This window comes from Chelonoidis abingdonii, chromosome 6 (genome assembly GCF_003597395.2).
Source record: "Chelonoidis abingdonii isolate Lonesome George chromosome 6, CheloAbing_2.0, whole genome shotgun sequence".
Classification (NCBI taxonomy): domain Eukaryota; kingdom Metazoa; phylum Chordata; order Testudines; family Testudinidae; genus Chelonoidis; species Chelonoidis abingdonii.
The window spans coordinates 73,098,945-73,124,060 of NC_133774.1; the positions used below are offsets into that span (position 1 = coordinate 73,098,945).

The 25,116-nt window shown below is 41.3% G+C and overlaps 1 protein-coding gene across 2 annotated transcripts in view; it reads left to right on the plus strand.

Moving 5' to 3' along the window:
- The window catches only part of DCP2 (decapping mRNA 2), a 32,678-nt gene extending 9,971 nt beyond the window's left edge, over positions 1-22,707 (plus strand). Inside the window, exons 5-11 of one of the 2 annotated variants that reach the window (XM_032768266.2) lie at positions 6,917-7,069; positions 8,913-9,025; positions 9,132-9,239; positions 13,253-13,385; positions 13,796-13,897; positions 15,790-15,841; positions 16,741-22,707. In XM_032768266.2, the coding sequence (XP_032624157.1) occupies positions 6,917-7,069; positions 8,913-9,025; positions 9,132-9,239; positions 13,253-13,385; positions 13,796-13,897; positions 15,790-15,841; positions 16,741-16,904 (825 nt within the window). In that variant the 3' untranslated portion in view covers positions 16,905-22,707. The remainder of the gene's footprint in view (positions 1-6,916; positions 7,070-8,912; positions 9,026-9,131; positions 9,240-13,252; positions 13,386-13,795; positions 13,898-15,789; positions 15,842-16,740) is intronic. The other variant, XM_032768270.2, reaches the window with a different exon arrangement.
- Positions 22,708-25,116: the final 2,409 nt, after the last annotated feature.

Consider the following 25,116-nt stretch of genomic DNA (forward strand, 5'->3'; position numbering starts at 1 on the left):
TTAATTTTATGACTAATAATATTTGTACAGGTCTGTCGCAACTTAGGCACATTTAACATGTGCGATTTCAGCTTTACCCTGAACGACCCGGAGTCCGGGGGGCGTGGCCTCAAGTGGAAGAGGCGTGGCCTCAAGATGTAAAGGTCCTAGGGCACCAGCTGTGGCTGGGAGTCCCAGGGCCTTTAAATCACCCAGTGGGCTCCCAGCTGCAAAGGTGGCTGGTAGCCCCTGGGGCAAACTAAAGGGCCCAAGGCTCCAGCCACCGTGGAGCCTCAGGCCCATTAAATGCCGGCCCCAGCCCAGCTGCCAAAGCTGCGGGCGGGATTTAAAGGGCTCCTCCAGGCTCCAAGCAGCGTTGAGAAACCCGGTGGAGCCCTTTAAATCCCGCCCGCAGCTCCGGCGGCTGGGCCGGGGTGGCATTTAAAGGGCTCCTCTGGGCTCCCGCCGCTGTGGGGAGCCCAGAGGAGCCCGTTAAATGCCACCCAGGCTCAGCCGCCAGAGCTGCGGGCGGGATTTAAAGGGCTCAGGGATATAATTTTCAGTATACGCGGTTTTCGTTTTACGCGATAACCACAGAACAGAACCCCCGCGTATGATAAGACTTGCCTGTAGTTATGTAAAGGTAGGGCTAATAAAGTCTCATGCTGCACTCGAGTTATTGGGAGATGAAATTAAATTACCAAAGGAAGGTTGTAAAAACTAAGAGAATTAGAGGTTTCCTGTCTGGATTAAATGAGTATCTAAGCTTTTCTAGGTACACCTATTGGAAGCATGGGTGAATCATAGCCTTTTCATTTCTAATTTCTGGAGTGTGTCTACCGTCTTACTCAGGCTATTTTAGAGGATACCTGAAGATTCGTATAAGGAGGAAAATAAGATCAGACAACATCAAGGGATTGTCCGACTTGCACACGGTGCTTGAGTGTAGAGCATTGTTCATATAGCAATAAGTGTGTCACCAATATTTAAAATACGTGGTCTCTGAAGAGCTTAATTTCTAACTACAGAAAAGTTGTCTCAGTCTCAGTGTTAGCATAGCTAGCACTCCTCTGTTATATTAACTGCTTTGCTGCATGCATATCCCCAGCACAGGGTAACTGTGAAAGCACAAGAATCTCTGAGAGATGTAAAGTGGACCATTCATGTCAGTGGGTGTTCCCATCTTCCTTCCCCTGTATTGAGCAGCTTGTGAGTTTCATCAAGCATGCCCAGTCTTAACTTCTTACCCCAGTGTCGGTAGCTGATGCTTGGTGCATGCTCCCAGTATGCCTGTTATCAGCTTCACATGCAGAGGGGCAGAGCTTCCCTGGATGCTGGCTTATAATGGGGGGCAGGAAGAAGGGCTCAGATCCCACTGAGGGATAAGCCCCTTGAATTCCACCTCACATGCGGGGGGGTAGGGAGATGGGCACAAACACCGCCAAAGGGTGGAGATTCCCCCAAAACTGGCTCATGAGAAGGAATGAGGGGAACAAACTGCAATAAAGGAGCAGAGGCCCCCTCCAGCTTCGAACATCCCCAGAAGGGCAAGATCCCCATATATCCCAGCTCACATGAAGGACCAGTGAGAGGTGCTCAGAGGCCCACAAGGTCCCAGTGTGTGCACGCAGGAAGGGGCTGACAGGAACCACTGCCCCTGTTCTCCCCTAGTTCCCCTGCAACTCACCTCCATGTTTCCTCTCTGAATGTCCTTACTCTACTTCACCTGAGTCCTCCCTAATCCCTTTCCCCTATTCCCTCACCCCCAATCCCATCTCAGCAACTATGTGCATGTCTTATTTTTGTCCAACAATATTGCGATTAGATTCCTAAGCCGCCGCCCCCACCCCCTGACGTACAGATTTTAGCTATATGCCTTCTGACTTCTTCCAGATTTCTGCCTCACATGGGACTTGAGATGACACTAGGTGGGTGGATTTAAAATGAAAGACTTACTGCTTATACATCTGCAGTGGAAACTATCCACCTACAAATTCTCTTGTGTCCTCTGTCTGCACGTGCCCAGTATAATCCATTTAGTTCAAGAGCACTGGGCACACACCTAATTGAAGAAGCAAATTCTTTGGCTAGTACGATCCTGAATTTTGTTCCCCTGAAGGGCTAGATGGTGCCATATGCTCGTGAGGGGTAACCTACTAGTGAGTGAGACTCTTGTTCCAGGATCAGAGCCATAGTTTGAGCTCCAGGTCTGGGCAAAAAAATAAGCTAGTATAATGTGTCATCCTTGAGGAAAAAGAGTTACCCCCCAAAACAGCTATCTCAGGAACCCCTTGGTGAAAAAATCCCAGATTTGGATCATTATTCCTAGCCAATGCTCCCATGAGGCACACCAAGTAACAGATTTTGAAAGAGTTGAGTTTTAAACAGAAAGCTGGTCTTGATCTTAAGTATAGTAGACCTAGCGGTCCACTGTAATGTCATCTAGACAGACTCTAACCTAAAATAATATACAGGGAGAGGATAAGACAATTATGCTCACAGATATAAAGATAAGGAGAATCATTTTGAGCATCATTAATGTACATTAATGTTGTAAATCAAGTATGAGATACAGAAAACAAATTTAGATAAGCTGCAAGACCCCCCAGCTATATCAGGTGCCATAAAGATGGTGCAAAATCTGTAACGTGGTGGTTTTCTTTCAGCTATAAATTACATTGCTTAGAACTCAGTACTGGTTACAGTGCCAAAAATATGAAGATGGGACATATGTTATACTATTTTAAATCAATTACCATGCAAGAAAAAATTAAAATGAGTTCTAACTTACAAAATTAAGAAAGGATCAAGCCAGCTAATAAGCATAGACCATACTGTAGCTTTGTCAACTGAACTTTTAATAACTACATCTATTGGAGTGTGAAAACACTCCTGACTGATGTATCTAGACCTACCTAATCCCCAGCGTAGACATAGCTATGTTGATGGGAAAATGCTTCTGTCAATGTAGCTACGGTTCAGGAAGCTGGTGCTTTTACACCAATGGAAAATCCCTTCTATAGGCATAGGCTGCATTTACACTACAGAGTTAGGCCAGCATCACTAAGCTGGTGTAGTATCTGTCATGTAGATGTACCCTAAAGGTGTTTACTCCTGTAGGAATTCTGCACACATGCAGAATTCATGTCCCCTGCAGATTTTGTCACCCATCCCCTGCAGAAAATAGATTCTGCTGGGGAGGTGCTGCAGGTACACTTGTCACATTCTCTCCCCCCGTCCGGGGTGGGGGTGGGAGGTTGCTGTGGCACCAGAAGCGAGGACAGCAAGCTCAAGGTCAGAGGGGCCAGTGGCTGCACAGTGCATTGCCCTTGGGGGGCCAATGAGGGGGAACAGACAGAGCGGAACACCTGGGCTACTGAGGTGGTGGTGGTGTCACATAGACTGCGGTTCAGAAGGGGTAGTGCTGGGGGACAGATGGGTGGGGGCAGAGGAGCTAGTAGGGTGACAGGATTGAGCCATTGGCTGAATGGGAGGGGGAATGCAGGGACACACAGGGACAGGGTGGCAGATGTACCTGACTGAATGGGAGAGGCTAGGGGTCAGCCAGGATCTGTATGGGGTAGCTCTCCAACTCCCTAACAACATTTCTCTTCCCCCCCCCCCACATCCCCCTGAAAACCAAACACGTTCCATACTTCTCCCACCCACACCCACAACCCTTCAGGTTCACGCTAGGCTCCTTCCCACATTAACTTCCCTCTCCCTTGCCTCTTTCCTAAGCCTTTGCAGCTGCTGCGAGTGTGGGAATATGTTTCTGTATTATGGTGTAAATGAATTATTACTCAAAGTTCTGTATAAAAGCATAGTAGGACTTGTTGTCAAAAACACAGCTAATATTTTTTGTTGTTATTGTTAGATATACTTGCTGACAATATTTTGAATAAATTGCCAAATAATTGAACTGGCGTGATTATATGTTGTTTTGACAAAATATGTAGATTTAATATTATATGCAGAATTATTTTTTTTTTTTTTTTTGGTACAGTTCTACCAGGAGTATTACTAAGAAGGCTGTGGTACAAAGAATTTCTTTATCTCAATGAATTTGATTTAAAAATACCCCAAGTGACGATGTGCACGCTAAATATTTGACAAGATCATAGGACTGACATTGCCTGCAATCTGCTTGTGAACTTGAGTTGACTTACCTTATTGAATTAGTTTAAAAAATTCTTTTGAGTATCATTTTTTGAAATGAAGTTGTGTTTTCATGAAGGAAGTATAGGAACAGCAGTGACGACTGGGCAAACTACTGGTTTGACCCTCAGAAAGCCCCCCCCCCATATGTTAAATACTAGTTCAATGGTTCTCAGGGACAATACCATCAACACTTACCTTCATTAACTAACTGGCCACGCTCACTTAACAACAATCTCCATGGCAAGAAGTCTGTGCCTCCCTACTAATGCGCCTACACAATGCAATGTAGCATACTCCCAGTGCAATACACCTCTTTCTTGATGGCCTGCCCTGTTGAGCCACGCCCTCCAGATCTCTATATCCCAATGTGGTCTGGAAGACTGTCTCAGTATATCCTTCACTGTCATACAGTAACAGTATACTAGCGAGTGCAGATCTTCAGTGGCTATGACTACTCCGGGATGAAGAGTTATTATATAGGAATGTTCTTTACTCGTTTTCTGGTTTCACAATGGGGATTGTGTTGATTTTGAGGGGCACACTACAACTAGGCGGCCTTGACTCTGGGTTAACAAATGTTTTTGCCTTAATCTTCTTGTTGTTCTTTGCGTGAGCTGTGTTGAGAATAGGTCTATCCGACAAACTTTTGGTTTCATTTGTGTGTGGGTAGATTGCTTTTACAAACCATCAGTTTGAACAGCGTGGGCAACTTTTGGCCAAGACACATCAGGTTGCCAAACTGTGTGGCGGCTGGTAGGGAAGGCTGTGCCTCCCAACGCCTGCGCCGAGCCCCTCCTGGGACCCCTCCTAACTGCCCCCCCCCGACCCCCTGCCCCTTATCCAACTGCCCCACTTCTTGTCCCCTGACCGCTCTCCGGGATCCTCTGCCCCTTATCCAACCCTGATCTCCACTCCATTACCATGCTGCTCAGAGCAGCAGGAGCTCGCAGCCCCGCTGCCAGGCTGGAGCCAGCTGCGCTGCCTGGTAGGATGGTGGGCCAGAGTGCTGGTAGTGCGGCGAGCTATGGCTGTGGGAGGACGGGGGACAGCAGGGGAGGGGCCGGGGCTAGCCTGCCTGGCCAGGAGCTCAAAGGCTGGGCAGGACGGTCCTGTGGGTCGGATATGGCCTGCAGGCTGTAGTTTGCCCACCTCTGGTTTAGAACATCATTCACCAAAACTTGCATATTTTTTTCACTTAGCTTCTTTTGTAACCCAACACTTTCCTTTTGCATAGGAGACTAGTCCGCAGTTAATAGCATTAGGTGAACTGTCTTTTAAAAGCTCTTGCGTTTGTCCCCAGAGACTGTAAAACAAATTGACTTTCTTTTGGCACTGAAATAAACACAAAATTTGTGTTTATCTCCTAGAGCTGTCATCCATTTCATATATTAAAGCAGAGGATCTCAAACTGTGGGTCGGGACCCCTTAGGGAGTCATGAAGTTATTACATGGGGAGTCGCGAGCTGTCAGCCTCTACCCCAAACCTCACTTTGCCTCCAGTATTTATAATGGTGTTAAATTATATAAAGAAGTGTTTGTTTTTAATTTATAAAGGGGGTTGCACTCAGAGGTTTGCTATGTGAAAGGGGTCACCAAAACAAAACTTTGAGAACCACTATATTAAAGATTATTAGGGCATATAATAATTTTTCCTATTTAAAAGCTTTTATGTCAGACCCTTAAACCTTACTCCTCCTCATGAAACAGCTTCCCCTGTTTTATAAATATGGTCTTGCCGCATAGAAGGAACTGATAAGACATCAGTTGCATTTTAATTTGCTCTCTTTTCATTAATCTTCAAAAATTTCTCAATGTATATGAAGCAGTAGAAGGATTGTTGCTTCTAGAAAATCTGTACTCCCAACAGTCTGCCCATAACTACTTAGAGACTTAATTTACAGATTTTTACAAATTATTTTTCTTATGTATTTGGCAAAATGAATAATCCAGAGAACAATGCTGACTCTCAGGGACAAGCTAGACTGTGAAAACCTGTTTAATCAAGAAGACTCAGTTTATATAGAGGTGGGCACAGATCTCAATGAAATTTGTCATATGCTGAACAGACGTCTTTTCAAACCAGTCTGTTGTATGTGCTGGTTCACAGATGTACATGCCTTCATTAAGATTCCTCAGGGCTGCATTTTTGTAAGGCATCTGCAACATTTTCAGTCCAGGGCACTGATCAAAAGCTTCCATAAATGCTAGTTTTTCAGTTTCTAAAATGGTATGTGTGGTGAGAAGGGGAGAAACTGGAGTCCCCTAACCCCATACATTACTTTGCAAAAAATTAATAATAGACTTAAATGCCAATATTATCTTATAACTGCATGTTCGGCTTGTCTCAGTAGTGGTACCTGGTAGGAGTATAAATGTTTTGTTTATAATATGAAGTGGATGAAATTTTTTTTTAAAAATTAAATCTGCATCTAGTCTTAGTTTGTGTCCATATCTAAGAGGTAGGATCTTCCCCCCTCCAATGGTGAAATGTGAAATACTCCACTAAAATGTTGATGCATAATACTTTTTTTTTTTCTTTTCAGTGTGTATAGTGATCCTGTGACAGGCTTAGCACTTCAATTCCTTCTGAGTAACAGGTTGTAATAGTATGTCAGCAGACTGAGTAATTCTGACTTCTGTATCTCCACTATCCTTTTGGATGCCCAGTTTGAATTTAGTAGCTTAATCTGTATGTTAGTAAATGTATATTATATATTCAAAAATCTATTTGAAGGTATGACTTGAACAATTCTAATTTGATCTGTGTGTTTCTCAGGTGTTTGAAGAAACTGGTTTTGATATCAAAGATTACATCTGCAAAGATGACTACATTGAACTACGAATCAATGATCAGCTAGCACGCTTGTACATCATTCCAGGAGTTCCAAAGGACACAAAATTCAACCCCAAAACCAGAAGAGAAATTCGGGTACACATAGTTATGTTTATTTCTAAAGATTTTTCAGGTTGCCACTACCTCAGCAAAGGTTGATTTAAAACTAAATATTAAACAAAAGCTGGTGAATGCCCCAAATGGAATAAAAGCAGCATGTCACACTTTAGGTTTTGTCAACTTTCTGCAGGTCATGTATGCAGACTGATTGCTGGCCAACTGCTCATTGTGGCACCTGTCTTCATCATAAATTGGCACTGGAGTACAGGCTGACTAACAATAAAGCACATCCCAGTTTGTCTTGTAAATATTTTTTGTAGTTAACCTTTTTTTAATCTCTTATACATATTTTTTGTAAGGATATAAATATTTAAGGATACTGTATGTTAATCTACGCATTGGAAGAGGAAAATGGGGCTTGCCTTATTTCTATAAGCATTCTGTACAATCCAGATCTAGTGTATGATGGGTAGCAGAGAGTAGACTTGGCTGTGGGACACAGTGAGAGCCAACCATTGTGTGGGTGAGCTGAACTCAGTGGACTTCTAGAAAGCTGTTGGGATGGAGAAGAAGTTAAAGTGCTTAATGTGCTGAGAAATGCTTGTCACTGCCTGCGACATTCATTGCCTTCTGAATCTTGAATTTCTGTCATCGTGCAGATAACATTTTAACTTTAACAGTAATTTTGTTTTAAGACTAAAATTAATGCCAACTTTATATCTTTTGAATACTAAGTGTAATAGGGACAACAGGACCTTATGAAACATTCCTCTTCTCCCCCTTAAGTTGGTGCCCCAGAGTTGTAAATTACTAGCTCCTCATCTAAGGACCCTCTTGACTTGATTCTCAAACCCCTTTCAGGGGTTCTCAAACTTCACGTGACCCCCTTCTGAGAACAAAAATTACTACACAACCCCAGGAGCGGGGACTGCAGCCTGAGCCGGCACAAGCTCCAGGTTGAGCTGTGGGGGGGGAAGGAGGGCAAAGCTGAAGCCCAAAGGCTTCAGCCCTGCCACCCAGGACTGAAGCTGAAGCTCAAGGCCCCAAGTTGGGGGAGGGCTTCAGCCCCAGACAGGGGGCCTGTAACCAGAGTCCTGCCATCCGGGACTGTAGCCAAAGCCTGAGCCCCACCGCCCAGGGCCCCAGCAAGTCTAATGCTAGCCCTGGTGACCCCATTAAAGTGGAGTTGTGACCCACTTTGGGATCCCAACCCACAGTTTTAAGAACCGCTGGTCTAGTTAAAACCTTGATTTCCATTTTTGTGTTCTGGGTAAAGGCCTTTCAGCATCTTGCATGCTCTTCCCTGAGTGCATATCATGTGAGGTGGCCGGGGGACAGAGACAAGCTTTGAAAGTTATTTGTATCCTCTAATTACCATTGTTCTCTCTAGGACATTTAGTGCATACTCAAGAACTACTGTTGTTGCAGACTTTATTTTAAATGAACTTACTTTCAATACCTGAGGTATTGTGTACTGCATTCCACATTTTAGAGGTTCTGTCACCCGACAGTGTTTATGTATTGTAACAGAGACACAAGATGGTATAATATCTTTTAATGGACCACCTTTGTTGGTGTAAGAGACAGGCTTTCGAGTTACACACAGGACTTCTTCAGGTCCCTCTCTCATTCTGGGACTAACACAGCTACAATAACACTACAAACTTGCATTGTAATATGTTACATTGTGGTTGTGGTCAGAAAAGTGATCCTAACATTATTTTAAATAACCTGTATCGGCTAGCAGCTCTGTCATGGTTCATTAATTCAGACTCTTGCTGTAGTCTTTTGATTTTAAAGAAAATCATTGTGGATGATGTGTATTTGCTTAAGTCCCTTGATGACTTCACTAAAGTAATTACTTTTTTCTGTGTTTCAGAACATTGAATGGTTCTCAATTGACAAATTACCATGTCATAGAAATGACATGACCCCAAAGTCCAAGCTAGGTTTGGCACCTAACAAGTTTTTCATGGCCATTCCCTTCATCAGGTATGTTCAGGATAAGCCAAAGTCTAGCCTTTTGTTTTCAGGATGCTGGACAAAACACTAACTTGTGTTGTAGTGTGTTGACAAAACTCTATTAACTTGTTCACAGACCTTTGAGAGACTGGCTTTCTCGAAGATATGGGGACTCCTCTGATAGTGACAATGGATTTTCATCTGCTGGGAGCACACCATCCAAGCTCAACATGGAGAAAACAAGGTAAGAAGCTAGATAATTTTGACATGTCTGTCAACAACATTTTTATAAATCATTGGCTACACAAAGATGAAGAATGTCCATTCTTTTTTTTTTCAGAATGGGTTAATATAATAGATTATAGAGAGATCCATAGGACTGTTAGTAGTATGTAGTAGTAGTATGGAGAGGTTAATTGGTGCCCTGATGTGCTTTAAACTACTGTATGGAAAATTTTAGAATATGCCAAACTGAGAGAATGTCCTGAGTTCCTATACAGGAATATGAAAAGCAAGTGAAAGAGAAACTTTTTGTAAAATTGAAATTCTTTATCAGAAGGTAGAACAGGTAGATATGCTTTCTAAGATAATCAGTGTAGGGCTGAAAGGAGGGAGAGGTGCCAAAAATGTCAGGAAGAATCACTGATAGCCATAGTACTTAAAGGTAATTTCAAAGTAATGTCAATTTCAAAGAAAGCTGGATAAAACCAATGTTGTCATGGTGATTTACGGGTGATTGAAAAAATGATCTTGTAACATGTTAAATCACAGGGAGGTCTTAGATTAAAATGGGCAATTTTGTCGTAGGGTTTCCTAGCAGTTATGTGACTGAGCAACTTCTCAGACCAGTTCAAGTTGACAAAGGGAGGTTCCCCATCAGCAGTCTGGGTCAGTTCAGCACTGGTGTCATCAATAAAGTATCAAGGTGTACCCACTTGGTATCCACACAACACTACAGGTGACAGGATTCTAGAATAAGAAAAATCTTTCTTCTTCGAGTGATTGCTCATGTGTATTCCACAATAGGTGTGCGTGCTCGCCATGTGCACCGGTGCCGGAAGTTTTTTCCCCTAGCAGTACCTGTAGGAGAGCGCCCCAGCGACCCCTGGAGTGGTGCCTCCATGATGTGATATAACGGGCACTTCGTGCTCCCCCCACCCTCAGTTCCTTCTTGCTGCCAGTGAAGGTGCTTCGGAACTGCTCTGCTCCAGCTTTGCTGTAGCTCCTCCCCATAACTGCTTGTTGGTTCAGTGCCTGTAGTTAGATAGTGTTTAGTTTAGTTTAGAGCTCCTGGGCTGGGGCATGCCCAGTGCCCCGGGTTTTAAGTTGTGTGACACTTGTAGGTGATCTGTGACACTGAGTGATCCACATGCAGACTGTCTGCGCTGTTTGGGGGAAACCCATCTCAGCGATTTGCTGCAAGATTTGCAAGTCGTTTAAACCTAGGACTAAGAGAGAAAGGGACATTAGGCTCCGGGCTATTCTGATGGAGTCAGCGCTGACCCTGGCTCCAGTGTGCTGCTCCAAGTCGGCACCGGGCACCTTGTTTAATGTGCCCTTACCTCTCCATGAAGGGGTGGCATCCTTTGGTGCCATCAACTAGTTGGCACCACTTCCTGTCCCCGGGGCACGCCAAGAAGGCTAGAAAGAGGCCTTCTTTGCTGTGACACCAGAGTAAACTCGAGACAGAGGCTAGACCCATGTTGGGCAGTCCTCGATTCCCACCGGCCACTATACCTCCAACTCAAGTCGTGCACAGTAGCCCGGCCTATTCAGGGCAGGCCTCCCCGGATGTCCGGACGCCCTCCATGCCAGAGACCCTGCAGGTGGCCTGGGATGTTATGTCCATGCCGGTACAGGAGCACCGCTGATATCGGCCCTGTGCTCCATAGGCAAGCCGCTGCTGGACTCTCCGCAGTTGCCCCCAGCTCGGTACTCGTCTCAGTCAAGGGAATGTTGTGGAAAATCGACCACACGGTTGATTTTAGATCAGACAGCCTGAGGCTTCTTTATTGATCGTACAAATACAAGTATACATACAGGGAGAGACAGCATAACGCCACGCAACAGGTAGGCTGCTCTGCCCTTCACAAATTTTGCCAAGCTGATAAAGGTTAAAACCGCAAAACATAATATGCTGGTTACACAAGTTATTTGCCTTATTTGGTAATTTAATATTGCAAATCAGCAGGTTATTTTACTGTCAGTCCAATTTGGGTTATTTCCTGTTGTTGTTGTTGTTGTTGTTGTTATTCTTTTGCAATTATGCTGACTGTTCTATAACCTCCTAATTGCAATTACATATTGCAAAAGCCATTACCATATTTTAGCTGACATATGCTAAGCTGGCACTTATGACCTCCCTCTCCCCCCCTCCCCCTCCCCGGTCGTCCTATTTCTAGTTCCCCTTTTTCTGGTTTCCTTATTCCATACCCTGCCCCAGTGCCCTTTGTGTAGAAAAACAAGTTTAACAGAAGAAAAAGTTTTTTTGTTAGATCTAAAGGCTTTTGGGCCTCCCTTAGCAAGCAGCCTGAGGCCTTGGGCAGGGTCGGGTTTTTCCCTATCAGGAACGTTCCTGATGCCGTTTGCCACACAGCGATCGTTCAGGGCATAGTCCACATGAATCGCCTTCGACACCCACCAGGCTGTCCGGTTTAGAGTCTTGGTACTGCTTCGCCTCGAGGAGCGAACACCGATGGGACCAAGGCTGATGTCATCAGAGGCCCTCATGTCAGAGGGGTTATCGTAGCCAGTCACAGCCCGGACATCGATGTCATTCCCTTCCACGTCCCTCGCTAGGACCCAACCACAGCAGCACCTTCGCGGGTCTGCCCGCCGAGCTGATTGTGGAGTAGCTGTTACCGACTGTCCTGTTCTCCATGTCGGGATCATGGTCCCGTGGTTGGCACCGCTCCCGGCGCCGCCGCTTGTCCCAGGCCGGGGACAGCTGCAGGTCGTACATCAGCCCAGCCTCCCTTTGTAGTCGTCCATCGATGGGCCAGGCCAGCGAGGCTGAACAGCCTGCCCCACTGGTGCCTCAGCAGGTGCAGTGGCACAGGGCAATGTGGTCGGCTCAATGGTACCAGTGGGCACCATGGCCTCCAACGTAGCCCCTGCTGGGGGGTTTGCTTGGTGGCTGGAGCCTCAGAAGGACCATCGGCTTCCCTCTCCAGACCTCCGAGGAAGGAGTTGGTGGGATGTACATCCTCGGCACCATGCCCGGAGACCGACCCGGTGATGAACCCTCTGGTGCCAATGGATGCCCAAAGTACTGCGCTGGCCTCCTTGCCCTCCCCAGATGCAGCGATTACAGCCCCGCCTCCCTCCGTTCTGCAGGAGGACTTTAGAGCCTGCCAAGAACTCTTAAAAAGGCTGGCGTCAAGCCTCCACCTCCAAGCAGAGGAGATGGAGGAGCTCTCAGACTCCCTGTTTAATGTGGCCTTACCTCTCCATGAAGGGGTGGCAAAAATTTCAAATGCCGTGTGGTAAACACCGGCCTCGTTGGCCCTCATCTCCAAGAGAGCAGAATGCATGTATTTTGTACCCACCAAGGGGCATGAATACTTTTACACCCACCCTGCTCCTAACTCCTTGGTGTTCTAGTCGGTCAACCACAGGGAACAGCAGGGCCAGCCAGCCCCTCCCCTGAAAAATAAAGATTAAAGGAGGCTGGACTCTTTTGAAAGGAAAATGTATTCGTCCTTGAGCTACCAGTCACGGGTGGCAAACTACCAGGCTCTCCTGGGCTGTATGAGTTCAATTTGTGGGGCTCCCTGCCCAAGTTCAAGGACTCCCTCTAGGAGCGCGACAAGAAGGAGTTCAAAGCGCTGGTGGAGGAGGGTACTGTGGCTGTCAGGGCAACCCTGCAGGCTGCTTCGGATGCAATGGACACAGCTGCACAGTCCATGGCCTCAGCTGTATCCATCTATCTTTCTATCTGGGCTGTCCAGCGAGGCGCAGACCTCCATGCAGGACCTCCCGTTTGACGGTAAAGCTCTGTTTGCAGAACAAACTTGTTACCTACTGTTGCTTTATGAAGTCATATTTTTTTTCCCCTTTGTGCATAGCTCTCCTCCAATAAGAAAAAACAGTTTAGTGAGTGGAGAGAATATTAAGTTAAGATCCAATGTTTCTCTGCTTTAGCTTAGCTTGTAAGATTGTCTGGAGAAGCAGAACAATGTGTACTTCTGTTCTGATCATAATAGTCTTGAATCAAAGTTCTTTTTCAGATCTTTTTTTCTTTTTTTAATGAGATAGATCCAAACTTCGTTATAGCCAGCAGGTGTATACAGATGGCTCTCCAGGAGACCAGTGGACAAAGTACAGACAACCACAGCAACAGAAGCCATATAACAATCATTCTGACATGTCTGAAGCTCTAAAAATAAAGGTAGGTTTGATTTCCAAATTCATTAGATTTGTTTGGACCCCTTAAAACAGTGGTGTGCTTTGTTCAGACTCACTTAATTATTATTTATTATCATTTGTAGGGGGATAAACTCTTGGGTTTATTCCTTTAAATGATGGGACTTCATTATATCATGGAAATAGCATTGTCTAGTGATTAGACCAGGGAACTGGGTATCAGCAGACAGAGAATCTTTTCCCACCTCTGCCACTGGCTTGCAGAGTAACCTTGAACAGTAGCTGTAACTTCCTTGTGCCTCAGTTTCTAATCCTTAAAATGATTTGAGGTACTTGGATGACAGTTGCTATATAAGTGGTATCATAATGTAGTGGGATATGACACAAGCACTTAACTTTTATTTGTATTACCTTTTTTGGGTGTGGCTGACTCAGAACATGAGGGGTAATGGTAGAAAGCAATATCAAGACACTTCTAACCAAAAGAAGAGGACAAATGGGGTCCACAGTCAGCCAACAAAACAGAACCATACATTGGTAAGATTGACAGCAATAGTTCTTGCATTAACAAATGTTGATGACATTTAACTGTGTGTGCAAACTAAGGTTTTGGTGATGGAATGTTAAATTGCATGCAGATCTTAACGATAGTATTCAATGTGCGCACTGCAGTTGACGTTTCTCATCCCATATACATGTACACTTGCAGAGCATTGACTATAATTTATCCAGTTAGCATTTTGTAATTGAATTCTAATGCATATTAAAGTGATCCTTCCTGCAATATTCCAGGTATTTGACAGAGAATGGTTTAGTATTGTACATTGCAATTGCAAAATATCTGCTGCTCAAAAATGAGTGTATAAATATTTTACTGTGGTATGGCAAAACCACAGTGTTTGAAAATGTCACTCCCATGCTTTCTGCCTGACTACAGTTTGAGGTGTAGGCCTCAAACCTATATCCATGGCACAATGGGATCAAGTTCTGCCTCAGCAAACCCTAAATCCCATGACATTAACTTATTCAGCCATAAAATAACATTAATTCCCATCTCCTTACACACAAACACCCTCAGCTGGATCATTGGTCAGGGAAAATCTTGTTAACAAAATTTATGACTATTTTTGACAGTGGTATGTTTTGAGGATGGATTTTTCACCATGCTCTCCAGGTGGCCCAGTTCTACACGCTGTATTTTGCAGTATTGTCCATTTGGCCAAACTCAGAAAACTGCACCATCTCCCCCACCCCCAGTGGGACAGAGACTAGAAGGGATTTGTAGTCAGCTTCAGTGGCTCCTCATCTTGACTTTGGAGACCTCATTTGCTGCACTGTTCTCCAGGCAGTTCATCTTGCCAGCCTACATGTTTGGTTCTCCTTGGCTGAAAATCTGACTTCCCAATTCCCTGCTGTTGGGTTCCATGTAACAGTGTAGGGAGCATGCACTGTGGCGAAAACAGGGGAGCAACAGGGAGCTGCAGGCTGAGTCCTGGTAAGGCAGGGGGTGAGAACGAAATGTCAGGAGGAGGTTGGTGACAGAAGAAATATTGACTTCTGCAAACTCTGGGGAAAACACCATATTTCACAACCTTGGAAACATAGAGGACATGAGACCTTGATGAATGGGGCAGTTTACACCTTGTAGCTATTGTTACAGGCAGTGGGCAGACTTGAGCAGGTATTAATGCATCAGTTTATGCTTGGTTCAGGTTTTAAATGTTGTCCTTACAAACATTAGGCTAGAAAAACTTTTTTTTTTTTTTTTAAATGAAAACTGAGATTCTGAAACAGTTATGAGTCAGGGTTGATTTTTGCATCAATTTCCATGGAATCTGGGGTCTTGTTCACTACAGGGATACAGTGTAGATCTAATTGCAGTTAGCACTTATTCTTGGAGCATGCACGTCTCACAATACGTGCTTAATGCACCTCAATCTGCCCCTTTTTCTTAAAGCAAATAAGCATTTCCATGAATAAAGTTTCCACATCTCAGATGTTGGTTCGATACCTACACTCTAAGAGTAAGTAAATAGCTTGTCTTCAGCTCTCAGCAGGCTGCAATAGCAAATACTTACAGGAAAAGAAGCTTTTTAGATTGCTTTTAAAAACCTTTAAAAGCAAGAGTTGGCATATGTAAACTGCCTATTTCACGCTTTCAGAAGATTTATAGGTGTACTCTTGCTAGATAATTCTTCATAGCAATATCACAGAATTCACTTTTTTAAAGATAGATTGATAATAAACTAGCTGCTTTGATTTAAAACAAATATTTAATGCCTAATTAAAGAATGATTGATTGTCACTGCAGAGTGAACTTAATCTACCAGTCTGGTATTAATTAGCAATTATATTTTATTTCCTTGAATGCTGTTAAAATTAAGACCTGTATTTTGAAGAGTATAATGTATGCTCACTTTCTTAATCAGAAATGTGAAAAAAAACTTAATCCAAGAAGACTTCAGGATAACTTTGAAACAGGCAAGTATATTAGCTTTCATTTGTATGTGAACATACTAATTTTTCTCTTGAAACAATTTTTGAGACTGCGTCAACTTATTACAGTACATGCCAAAGAGGGAAACCTTTTATTAAACAAAGGTTTAAAATCCCTTACTGTAGTTATGAAATCTGTAGGATGGTGGAATATACAATTGCTCATAGATCACCACTGATGCAGAAAGTAAAGCACTGTGTATCTGGGCTGGGCCTCAGGGAGGCATGCCATGGTGGTGACCATTTGAATAGGTCACTGAAAAGGCTTCCCACGGTAGTATAGGAGCTGGAGCATCTGATGCTGCTGATGGTGCAAGGGCTGTTCTGAAATTGCCACCACCTGACTTAAGGCCCCTGAGGGGCTCTCCAGCCCCTTGTCCAGTCTCCACTTTGGAATGGGACTGTGTCCAAGCAGTTTGTCACCCTAACTCAACAGGCAGACAGCGGGCCAAATCCAGACCACCAGATGCCTTTGATTGGACTGCAAACTTTTTATTTACTGATTGTTTTCTCTGGAGTCTGGACCTTGACTATACCTTCACCAAGAAATTTGGACCTTTGCAAAAAATTATTGCCCTAACCTGTGCTTTACAGAAGAGAGTTAACCGTTTGGGTAAAAACTGTTGTTAATGTAACTCCTACAAAACTTGTTTTGACCACTAGGTGGCCAATAAAGAGAGAGAATTCCTTGCTACACTTTTTGTTTGAAATGATGACCAAACTGATAAAATTGCCAGTGTAAGTAAATGCTAATTGAACATATACAGCTTTTTAAACCTAAATAGTAGCATATTTTTAATGACCTCTTCATTGATCAATACCACCTAACTTTCAATTGTAGAACATATTTTTCTCTCTCTCTCTCTCTCGCTTTTTTTAAGCAGATGCAGCAGCATACGATATGTGTTTCTCCATTGAAGACCTGCTGGAACATACAGAGGCACACTCTGTGGCATGTAATGGTCATTACAAAATCACTTTCTCATCAAGAGCTTTCTTAAGCTTCAAGTTTGACCATGATGCCATAATGAAAAGTTTTGACCTCTGACAGCACACCTATTATGGATGAACAAAAATCAAAGACTGACCTTTTACAATTGAGTGGGTTTCTAATCCAGCCTTACTTGTTCTCAGGTGTTTTTATTTTTTAAAGCAATGCAGGGACTGAAAGGTGATTTGGAAGAGTTCATTCTCTTTGCAGTATGGAAGTGGCATAGTGAAGTGTTGCACTTTAAATGCAGTTCCGCCTTTATCCATGAAAGTACCTTTCCAGTGTTTGGTTCACTAGTTCCTGCTGTTGCATTAGGGGGCATTTTTTTTTTTAAACTTTGAAATATTTTAGTGTTGGCTGTATACTAACACACTAAACTTTGAACCTGCTCTGATGTAAAGTTGTTGGAACACTCAGTCTTTATTTTCTAGTACTTTGCTGTAGTATAGCAATTAAAGTAATTCTCAGAACACCCATCTTCTGTATTCCAGCAATGTTGAAATCTTGGAGCTTCTGTGCTTTAAAAAATTACAAATTTCAGGTCTACAGTTTGACCTCATCTTTACAGTTCTCTTCTTCTCTCTGGTATCTGAGGCAGATACGTGGATGACTAGAGAACATCATGTGCCACCTAATGGCTTAATCAAGTTTGCAATAACTATTCTAAGTGTCCATTATTGTGTTCTATACTGTTGTCTTTGGAGGTGTCTAGTGTGTGTTCTCTTGCTATATATCCAGTAGTATTGAATTTGATATTGCAGTTGCATCTCAGTATCTGAAAACTGTAACGAAAATGAATGAGGCTACAGCCTTTTAATAAGTATATCAAAGATGTGAAAAAATTAGCAGTAGGAATGCAAATGATAAAGTAAAAAAAAAAAAAGTCATGATTCACTTGAGAGAGTTTTGAATATACATTTCAAAAGTATTTTAATGGGGGAGACATGAAACTCCTCATTTGTCTCGGCAGCCAGTGCCTATGTTTTTCCCCTCCTTTTATTAAAAAAGAAGTGGATGGTGTTCTAAAATTAAGCTAGGTGGGTATGATGTGTAATTTTGGAGGACTGAATGACTAAATTGCCTTCTATCAATGGCTGTTCCAAGCTGCGTATCTTCTGTGGTCAGAGAATGTATGTTCACCCACAGACAGCCTTTTATATCTTTTTGGTGTGGTATCCACAAAACACAATCCGTGTCTTTTTGCAAACACCCTATAATATTTATGATTTTATATTTGCCCTCACAAAATAGCTTGTTAGCTTATTTTTATTTTCCAATCTTTTCATCCCTTTGGGCCACGGAATCTAGGAATTTTCAGTTGTTAAAACATTTCCCATTAGCCAGGAAAGCTGGACTCCTGTATCAGTTAACAGGAGAAATATACTCCAGTTTTTCCATTTGGATAAGATAGTCTTACAACAGGTCAGTTTACTTTTAGAATAGTTGTTGAAGTGACTCTTTTGGTTCACCTTGGTGTGGTGGCGGCGGGTTGACAGCCAGAAATAATATGCAGAGGTTGCTTAAATCAGTAAGGCCCAGATCCTCAGTTATTCAGGTTTCCTAACTTCCAGTAACATTTGTGGGAGTTAAGTACCTAATACCTTTTGAAGATCTGTGCCTAAATGCGTATGTCCTGTTGTTTAATTGAGAGGGCTGGATAGTAAAGTTGGGGAGGGATGAATATGTCAATTTACCTATTCAGATCCAAATGAAAACACAGCTTTGTTCAGTCCTCTTAGAGTAAGTAGTTGATTTCAGGGGGTTGGAGCTGTGCTCCAGCTCCAGGCAAAAACCTGCAGCTCCACTGCTCAGTGCTCCAGCTCTGGGTTCCGCTCCAAAGCCCTGGTTGATTTCCCAGAAATAAGTGTTTTTAGCTCATAAGGAATCAGAAGTTAGCACTCAGACCTCCAGGCTGCTCATGCCAGTCAGTTTAATGAGACTCTCTTAATGCATGATTAAAAATCAAGCTTTGGACAAGTTTATTTCTGATAGGTAGATTGACTTTTCAAATCTGTTCCTTTTATGCCTCTTCACTTAATGCACCATGAATTAATACGGGGAAGATTGATAGCTGTGTGAATTTTAAACTTGAAACTTTCACTTGATGACAGGTTTGGGATGTGAACTGGCTCATAGCAATATGAGAGGAAGACTCTAAAGTGAAGTAACTGCAGAATGTGCATAAATGGGATACTGGATCACTAAGTACAGGTTTTTTGTTTTTTAAAAGGCAAAAGTTTTCATTAATGACAAAAATACCTGGCTTCCTCACTGAGGAATCCCGAACAAAGGCTGCAGAAAACAGGCCTGATTTTTATGAAATCTAGCATAAATGTGAGTTGAAAATAAATTTGATAAATATGCAATAATTTCTATTTCTTTGTGTACAAGGTACTGTTTCAGAAATATGTATTGACAGTTTCCTTCTTTCTTGAGGTCTCAAACAGCTTATTAAATGTTTGTATATGACCTGCCTTTGGGTTTCAGGGTGCCCTGCACTGTGAACATTTCAGATTGTTTACTCTTACTAGTTTTTGTATGTCCTTTTTATGTGTTTTTTTTTATGTTCAAAATGTTAAATGAATCATTTTATACTTGTATTCCAAAGTGTAGGAGTACACCTTACAGGAATGTCTGTAAAAGAGTGAAGAAACAGCAAATGGATGATTGAGTTTCATTCAATGGATTTTTTGGTTTTGAGATTGGTGGACATTTGGAGAGACAAGATTATCTAGTCAAATTGATTGTGAATGGACTTCAGAGACCTAAGTGCTGCTTGGTGTGAAGATGCTTGAAAAGTAAGCATGTCAGTCTACTGTGCTTGGAATAAAACAACTCACTTACAGTTGCTAATCAAATTGTGGCTCACCTATTTGTGTCCTTGAAGTTAAGACTTATGAAATTATGAGGAAGAATGTTTAATGGACAAAAAGCTCAATGCAGGTACTGGAAATTCTGGAATTAGTTCACATAGCCGTCTCTAGTACTACATAAACAGTAATTTTATTTTAGTTTTTTTAGTGCAGTTGTATGCATTTTCCCCCAATTCACTTTATGCAGTGTCTGGGGGTTTGGTTTTTAATTTGAGGATTTTGTGGCTACAGACTAACTTAGCATGTTTTGTAATTTGGTTGTCTTTAAAAATTCCCATTTTTCAATACACATGCGTGCTATTGAATCCTGCACAGAGTTATCTCTGGAGATAAGCGGTATGGAAGGGGAAAAAATATTTTTTTTATTTCACAATTGAAAGCTTCCCTTTCTGTATGTTTAGTTTATAGTAAGTCTCTCTGACAAAACTACAGGTTTACATACTGTGCTCTGATCACAGTTTACTTTGGAGATCTACAAAAACAATGTTCACTGTGTTTACTCTTTGACTGTTTAAAATGCTGCATGTATAACTGCATTTTAATGTTCAGGCAAAGTGTGCAGTCTGGTTATTCTTAACATGTTTCCAATCAGATTGTCATTTTAATATGAACAGTGCATTTTCTTTTGGGATCACTGATTTTAAGAGGTGTTTTTTCCAGTGTGATTTTCCCCCACCTCTCCTCCCCCTAAACCCTGGCTGGCTGAATCAAGCTCTATCTCTGTGTTGGAACTTGAGGTGTTAAAACTGGCCATATGGCCCAACTGTATAGTGTTAGCTCAGTGAGCTTTTCATTTTTAGCTACCTGGTTCAAATCCTGAATTAATAAATCATACTGACTGCTTCAGTCTAGGAGCTAGAATGTCTTGAGTTAGTCCAGTGTCTTTTCTCTGGGCCAACCTCAAGGTACACTAATCTTGTAAAACTAAATTTACTGGAATTTATTCTAATCTATGTTGGGAAGCCAAAACTTTTGGATAAGTGAGCTTGTGGAATAGTGTAAACCTTTATAGACTTAAGTAATTTGCAGTTTAAATATAGGCACAAGCCTGTTTTAGCTTTGTTGGTATAGATTTCAAATGGCTTTTGGAATTACACTAGACCAATGATTTTTTTTTTTTAACCTTTGTGGACCCTACAAAATTTCAAATGGAGGTGCGGGCCCCTTTGGAAATCTTAGACATAGTCTATAGATGCCAAGGGGGCTGCAGATCACAGGTTGAAAACCACTACCCTGCACTGAATTTGAGTCCACTTCAGCATTTTAGTGCTGAAGCAACCAAAATATTTAAGATGTGGAGTTTATACATGAAATTAATTCACCTGTAAGAGAGTACACTATTACAGTAAACGAGGTTTAGAAAGTTAAGCTCTGGTCATGCTTTTTTGCCCCTTTTATTTTTATATATTTGTAGCAATGTTCTTATTCAACAATGGAAGGAGCAAGAGAATGGGCTAAAAGCTAGTATTTGCACTGTTTTTATACTGTACGTAAGCACTGATAAGAAATGGAATAGTAGTGAAATGCACACTTGGAGAAGAAGAACACACCAAGTAAGTTATAAGCCTTACTGTGAGGGTGTGACACTGCATATGTAGCAATTCCTTTCTTCATGGTCACATTCAGGGTCATGCAAGAATAAATGCCTCAATTTTAAGTGTTCTTCTACTGACCTAATGCTTAGTTTAATTTTACAGTGACTTTAGATTAAAGAAAAAAGCAAACATTGATTTTCATGGTTTCTAATGTGACTCCAATTTTAGGACAATCTGTAGGAAACATGAACCAAAATGATGGCACGTTCTGTATTACAGAAAGGCCTATGCTCCTGATTGCCAGCTAACACATACAGGATATTTGGGGACGGAGCAGGATGGGATTTAAGGAGTTTTACGCAATGACTTGTGAAATTATCTGTTCAAATGATTTCTGGGTGGATAGGAAGAAAAAACATAACATTTGGTAATTCTGCAAGAAAAAATTGTGTGTAGAAATAACTTGTTCATATTTAATTTAACGAAACTGTACCATGAAATTGTTTAAAACATTCATTCTGTATGAATTATTTGCTCAAAAGGTAAACTGTACAAAGAAGTGAAAACTAACAACTTGCTAGTCTCTAATATTAAAAGATATGTAATCTAACTTCATAGTAATAAGATAGAAATAATGTTCTAAATGTTGAAAGTGCCACAATTTTTGTGATGAATGCAACAGATTTTTCAGTGAGATGTTGATGTACATAATTAAAACTTAATTTGCTTTGCTGATTGTGACAACGTGATTGAATCTTATAAGCTCTCTTGAGGACATTCAGATAGTTGGAGGGGATCTCCTTTCATTCTTACCAGTTTGGAACAATCCTGTTACGTAAGAAAACTATTAGATGAAATGCTAATAAATCCTAAGAGCTACTTGATTTCTAGAGAGCAAATATTTCTCAGCCTTGTAACAGACAACCACATACAATATCCAAAGAGAGATTATTCCATGCTGTACAAAAAATGTCTAAATTTTATGATTGTCTTGCAGAAACATAAGCAATGACAAGGATTAGTTCTGGGATGAGGAAATAGTCTATTGTATAGGCCAGGTATCAGTGGAACTTTAAGAATGAGGTCCATCTTTACTGGTGGTGGGTGTTAAATGCTCATACTGGCTTAAATAAAATGTATTTTCATGTTTAAGTAGCATAATACTACAAAGTTACAGGTTTTATTCAGTTTCTATGAGCTAGTCCTGAAGAGCACCATTCGACTCTTCAAATTCAGGTAAGATCTGTAACCGCACTAACAAACATTACATGTATTTTTGAAGCATTGTGTACATTCACTGATCTAGACATTGAAGCACATTGTTTGTTAGACCATTAACATTTAGAGTCATTGGCTGTTCCTTTGTAATTCTGACAGTAAAAAAAATGCTTTAAAGTATGACTTGCTGGAGAAAATTGTTACTGTAATAATGAAGTATGAGTGTGAACATCACTGTTGGTGGTTTGAAATTTGATGTCTGTGCTGCATGGGGCAGCTAACAATCTTACACTGTAGAATGTTTTGACTTATATTGCCTTAAATGCCCATTAGTAGCACTGAGTCTACATGTGCCAGTTATAGCAAGCATTGCTAAAGTCAAAACTGACTGTCAAAAGAATCCCCTTATGTCCAGCTCCAGTGTTTGGAACATTGGATGAGAGGATTTACTGTCAGACCTCTATCAGTGCTTTTTGAAGTATTTGTGAAATGGAAGGGTACATATAATGTATTTGATTCTTTTAATGACAAATCACTCCATTTAAAAATGTTTGCCTTTTAATTGGAGGGCCTGATTCATAGAGGAGTTGTACAAGGAGAATGAGGTAGCTGCAGACCTACTTTTAAGTTTTTAATACAGTCCTGGAAAGCTGTCTCCATTTCATGGGGGGGGGGGGAGTATAGGGGAATGTGGTAAAACTTCTGTTCTTCTAGTAGGAAAAACTACTCCTCCACTTAAGGCATCTATACTAATGTTGGAATTGACATAATTTAAGGAGATTAAGATTTTTTTTTTAAAGCATTGTCAAAGTGAAAATCATAGAATATCAGGGTTGGAAGGGACCTCAGGAGGTTATCTAGTCCAACCCCCAGATAGTTTTTTGCCCCATATCCCTAAATGGCCCCCTCAAGGGTTGAACTCAGCACTGGATTTAGCAGGCCTGTGCTCAAACCACTGAGAGATCTCCCCACCTCCAAGGAGATGCACTGGTCCTGGAGACACTGCAATACCAGGTCAATGCATGGGGTGGACAGAGCAGTCCTCAAATTAACGACATACAACTTAAATAATTTTTTTACATCTTAGCTCAGGTGGTGCAGACTACCTATCAAGCCTTCAATACATGTGTATCAAGTTAAGTTTTAGAGAGTTTGTCCTGTAACTAGTTATATACAAACAAATGAAACCCATACATTAGCATTAGAAATATTTATTCAGAATATAAGAACATTTTGTAAAATAAAAAGTATTATAAATGTCTCTGTATAAATAAATGCAGTTTTTACAATTCTATATCAAATAAAACAAACTATTTTACAGCAGCTAATGAACTAAAAAGCAGAACACATTTAAGCAAATCAGTTAGGTGAAAAGTCTCTAAAATTACAACCTCTAGTACAATGTTAAGTGACATTTTTAAATGAAGAACTTCCAGTATAAACAGTGGAATACTGACATTAATGCAAACTTAGTCACATGTGCTTTCTAATAACTAATGATACATTCAAGCTGATGTAAAGGTTTTTTATACCTTTTAATTAGAAAAGTACTTTTTCAGAATATGAAATATAAAATTTCATGCACACAGACAATTTTTAAAAAGTCATTAGAACAAGATACAAGTAATACACTGTTGCACTTGTCTGTTAAGAGACTGAAGGAGAACTGAATAGGTTCTTATAAATAGAACCTAACTCTTGAACTCAAATGAGGTTTTTTTAAATTGGTGGGAGTTGGGTTGCAGTGTCTACAGGTGATGCAAGTTACTTCTGAAGAAGATAGAATGCACACTTGTCAGTTTAAATAAAAACTGAAACACCAGCTTGAAGTATTATGTAAACAGTTGCATAATTAAATATTAGTTTTTGGAATTTTACTGTTTTAAAGTGGTCATTTTTATAACTAGCGCACTAGGGCGACTGCTACTTTTAACCAATTACAAGAAGCACTAAACTATTTAACACCAAATCATTTCCTATTAGTCCTATCCCCACTCCCTTTTCTAATATACTAACAAATGAAGCAATACTTTGTAGGTACCCACATCTCCCTGTTAACTGTTGAAGATTCCATGGCAGAGGTTGTGACAAAGCAAATACTGTCTTGCTCATCAACATCATGGAAGAAATGTTGAGTAGGTTACCTTTAATCCCTTTGATATAATTATTTGCTGTAATCTTTATAGCATTCTTTAAATGTATTTGAAATAAAACATCTGCTAAAAACAAATTCAAAAGGCAGGTTAAAATTGGCACTATCACAAAATAATACGTAATCCTTATGAGTTGGAAAACTTGTACATCATTCCTCATCCCTTTTGAAATTTGAGGTTCAGGCTCAATATTCTTGCCTAATGAAATTGTCTATACACAGGACAGGTTCTGCTCAGCTCAGCCTTATTTTGGAGAGTAACAAGGCAAGCCTGGTCCTATAAAAACTTCTACCTAATTTAAAACAGTAAACCCTCTACTAAACAGAACCCCTTTCACTTCCTCCTTGGAGAAGTTAAAAGCCATAACTTATAATTAAGTTGAAGTGCAAGGGATTTTAACAATTGCTGCAAATGTCTTACTAGTTGGTAGCTCAGGTGTCATATGTTGTAGAGCTGTGAGGAGGCCTCCTAAAACTGATACTAGGAAAAA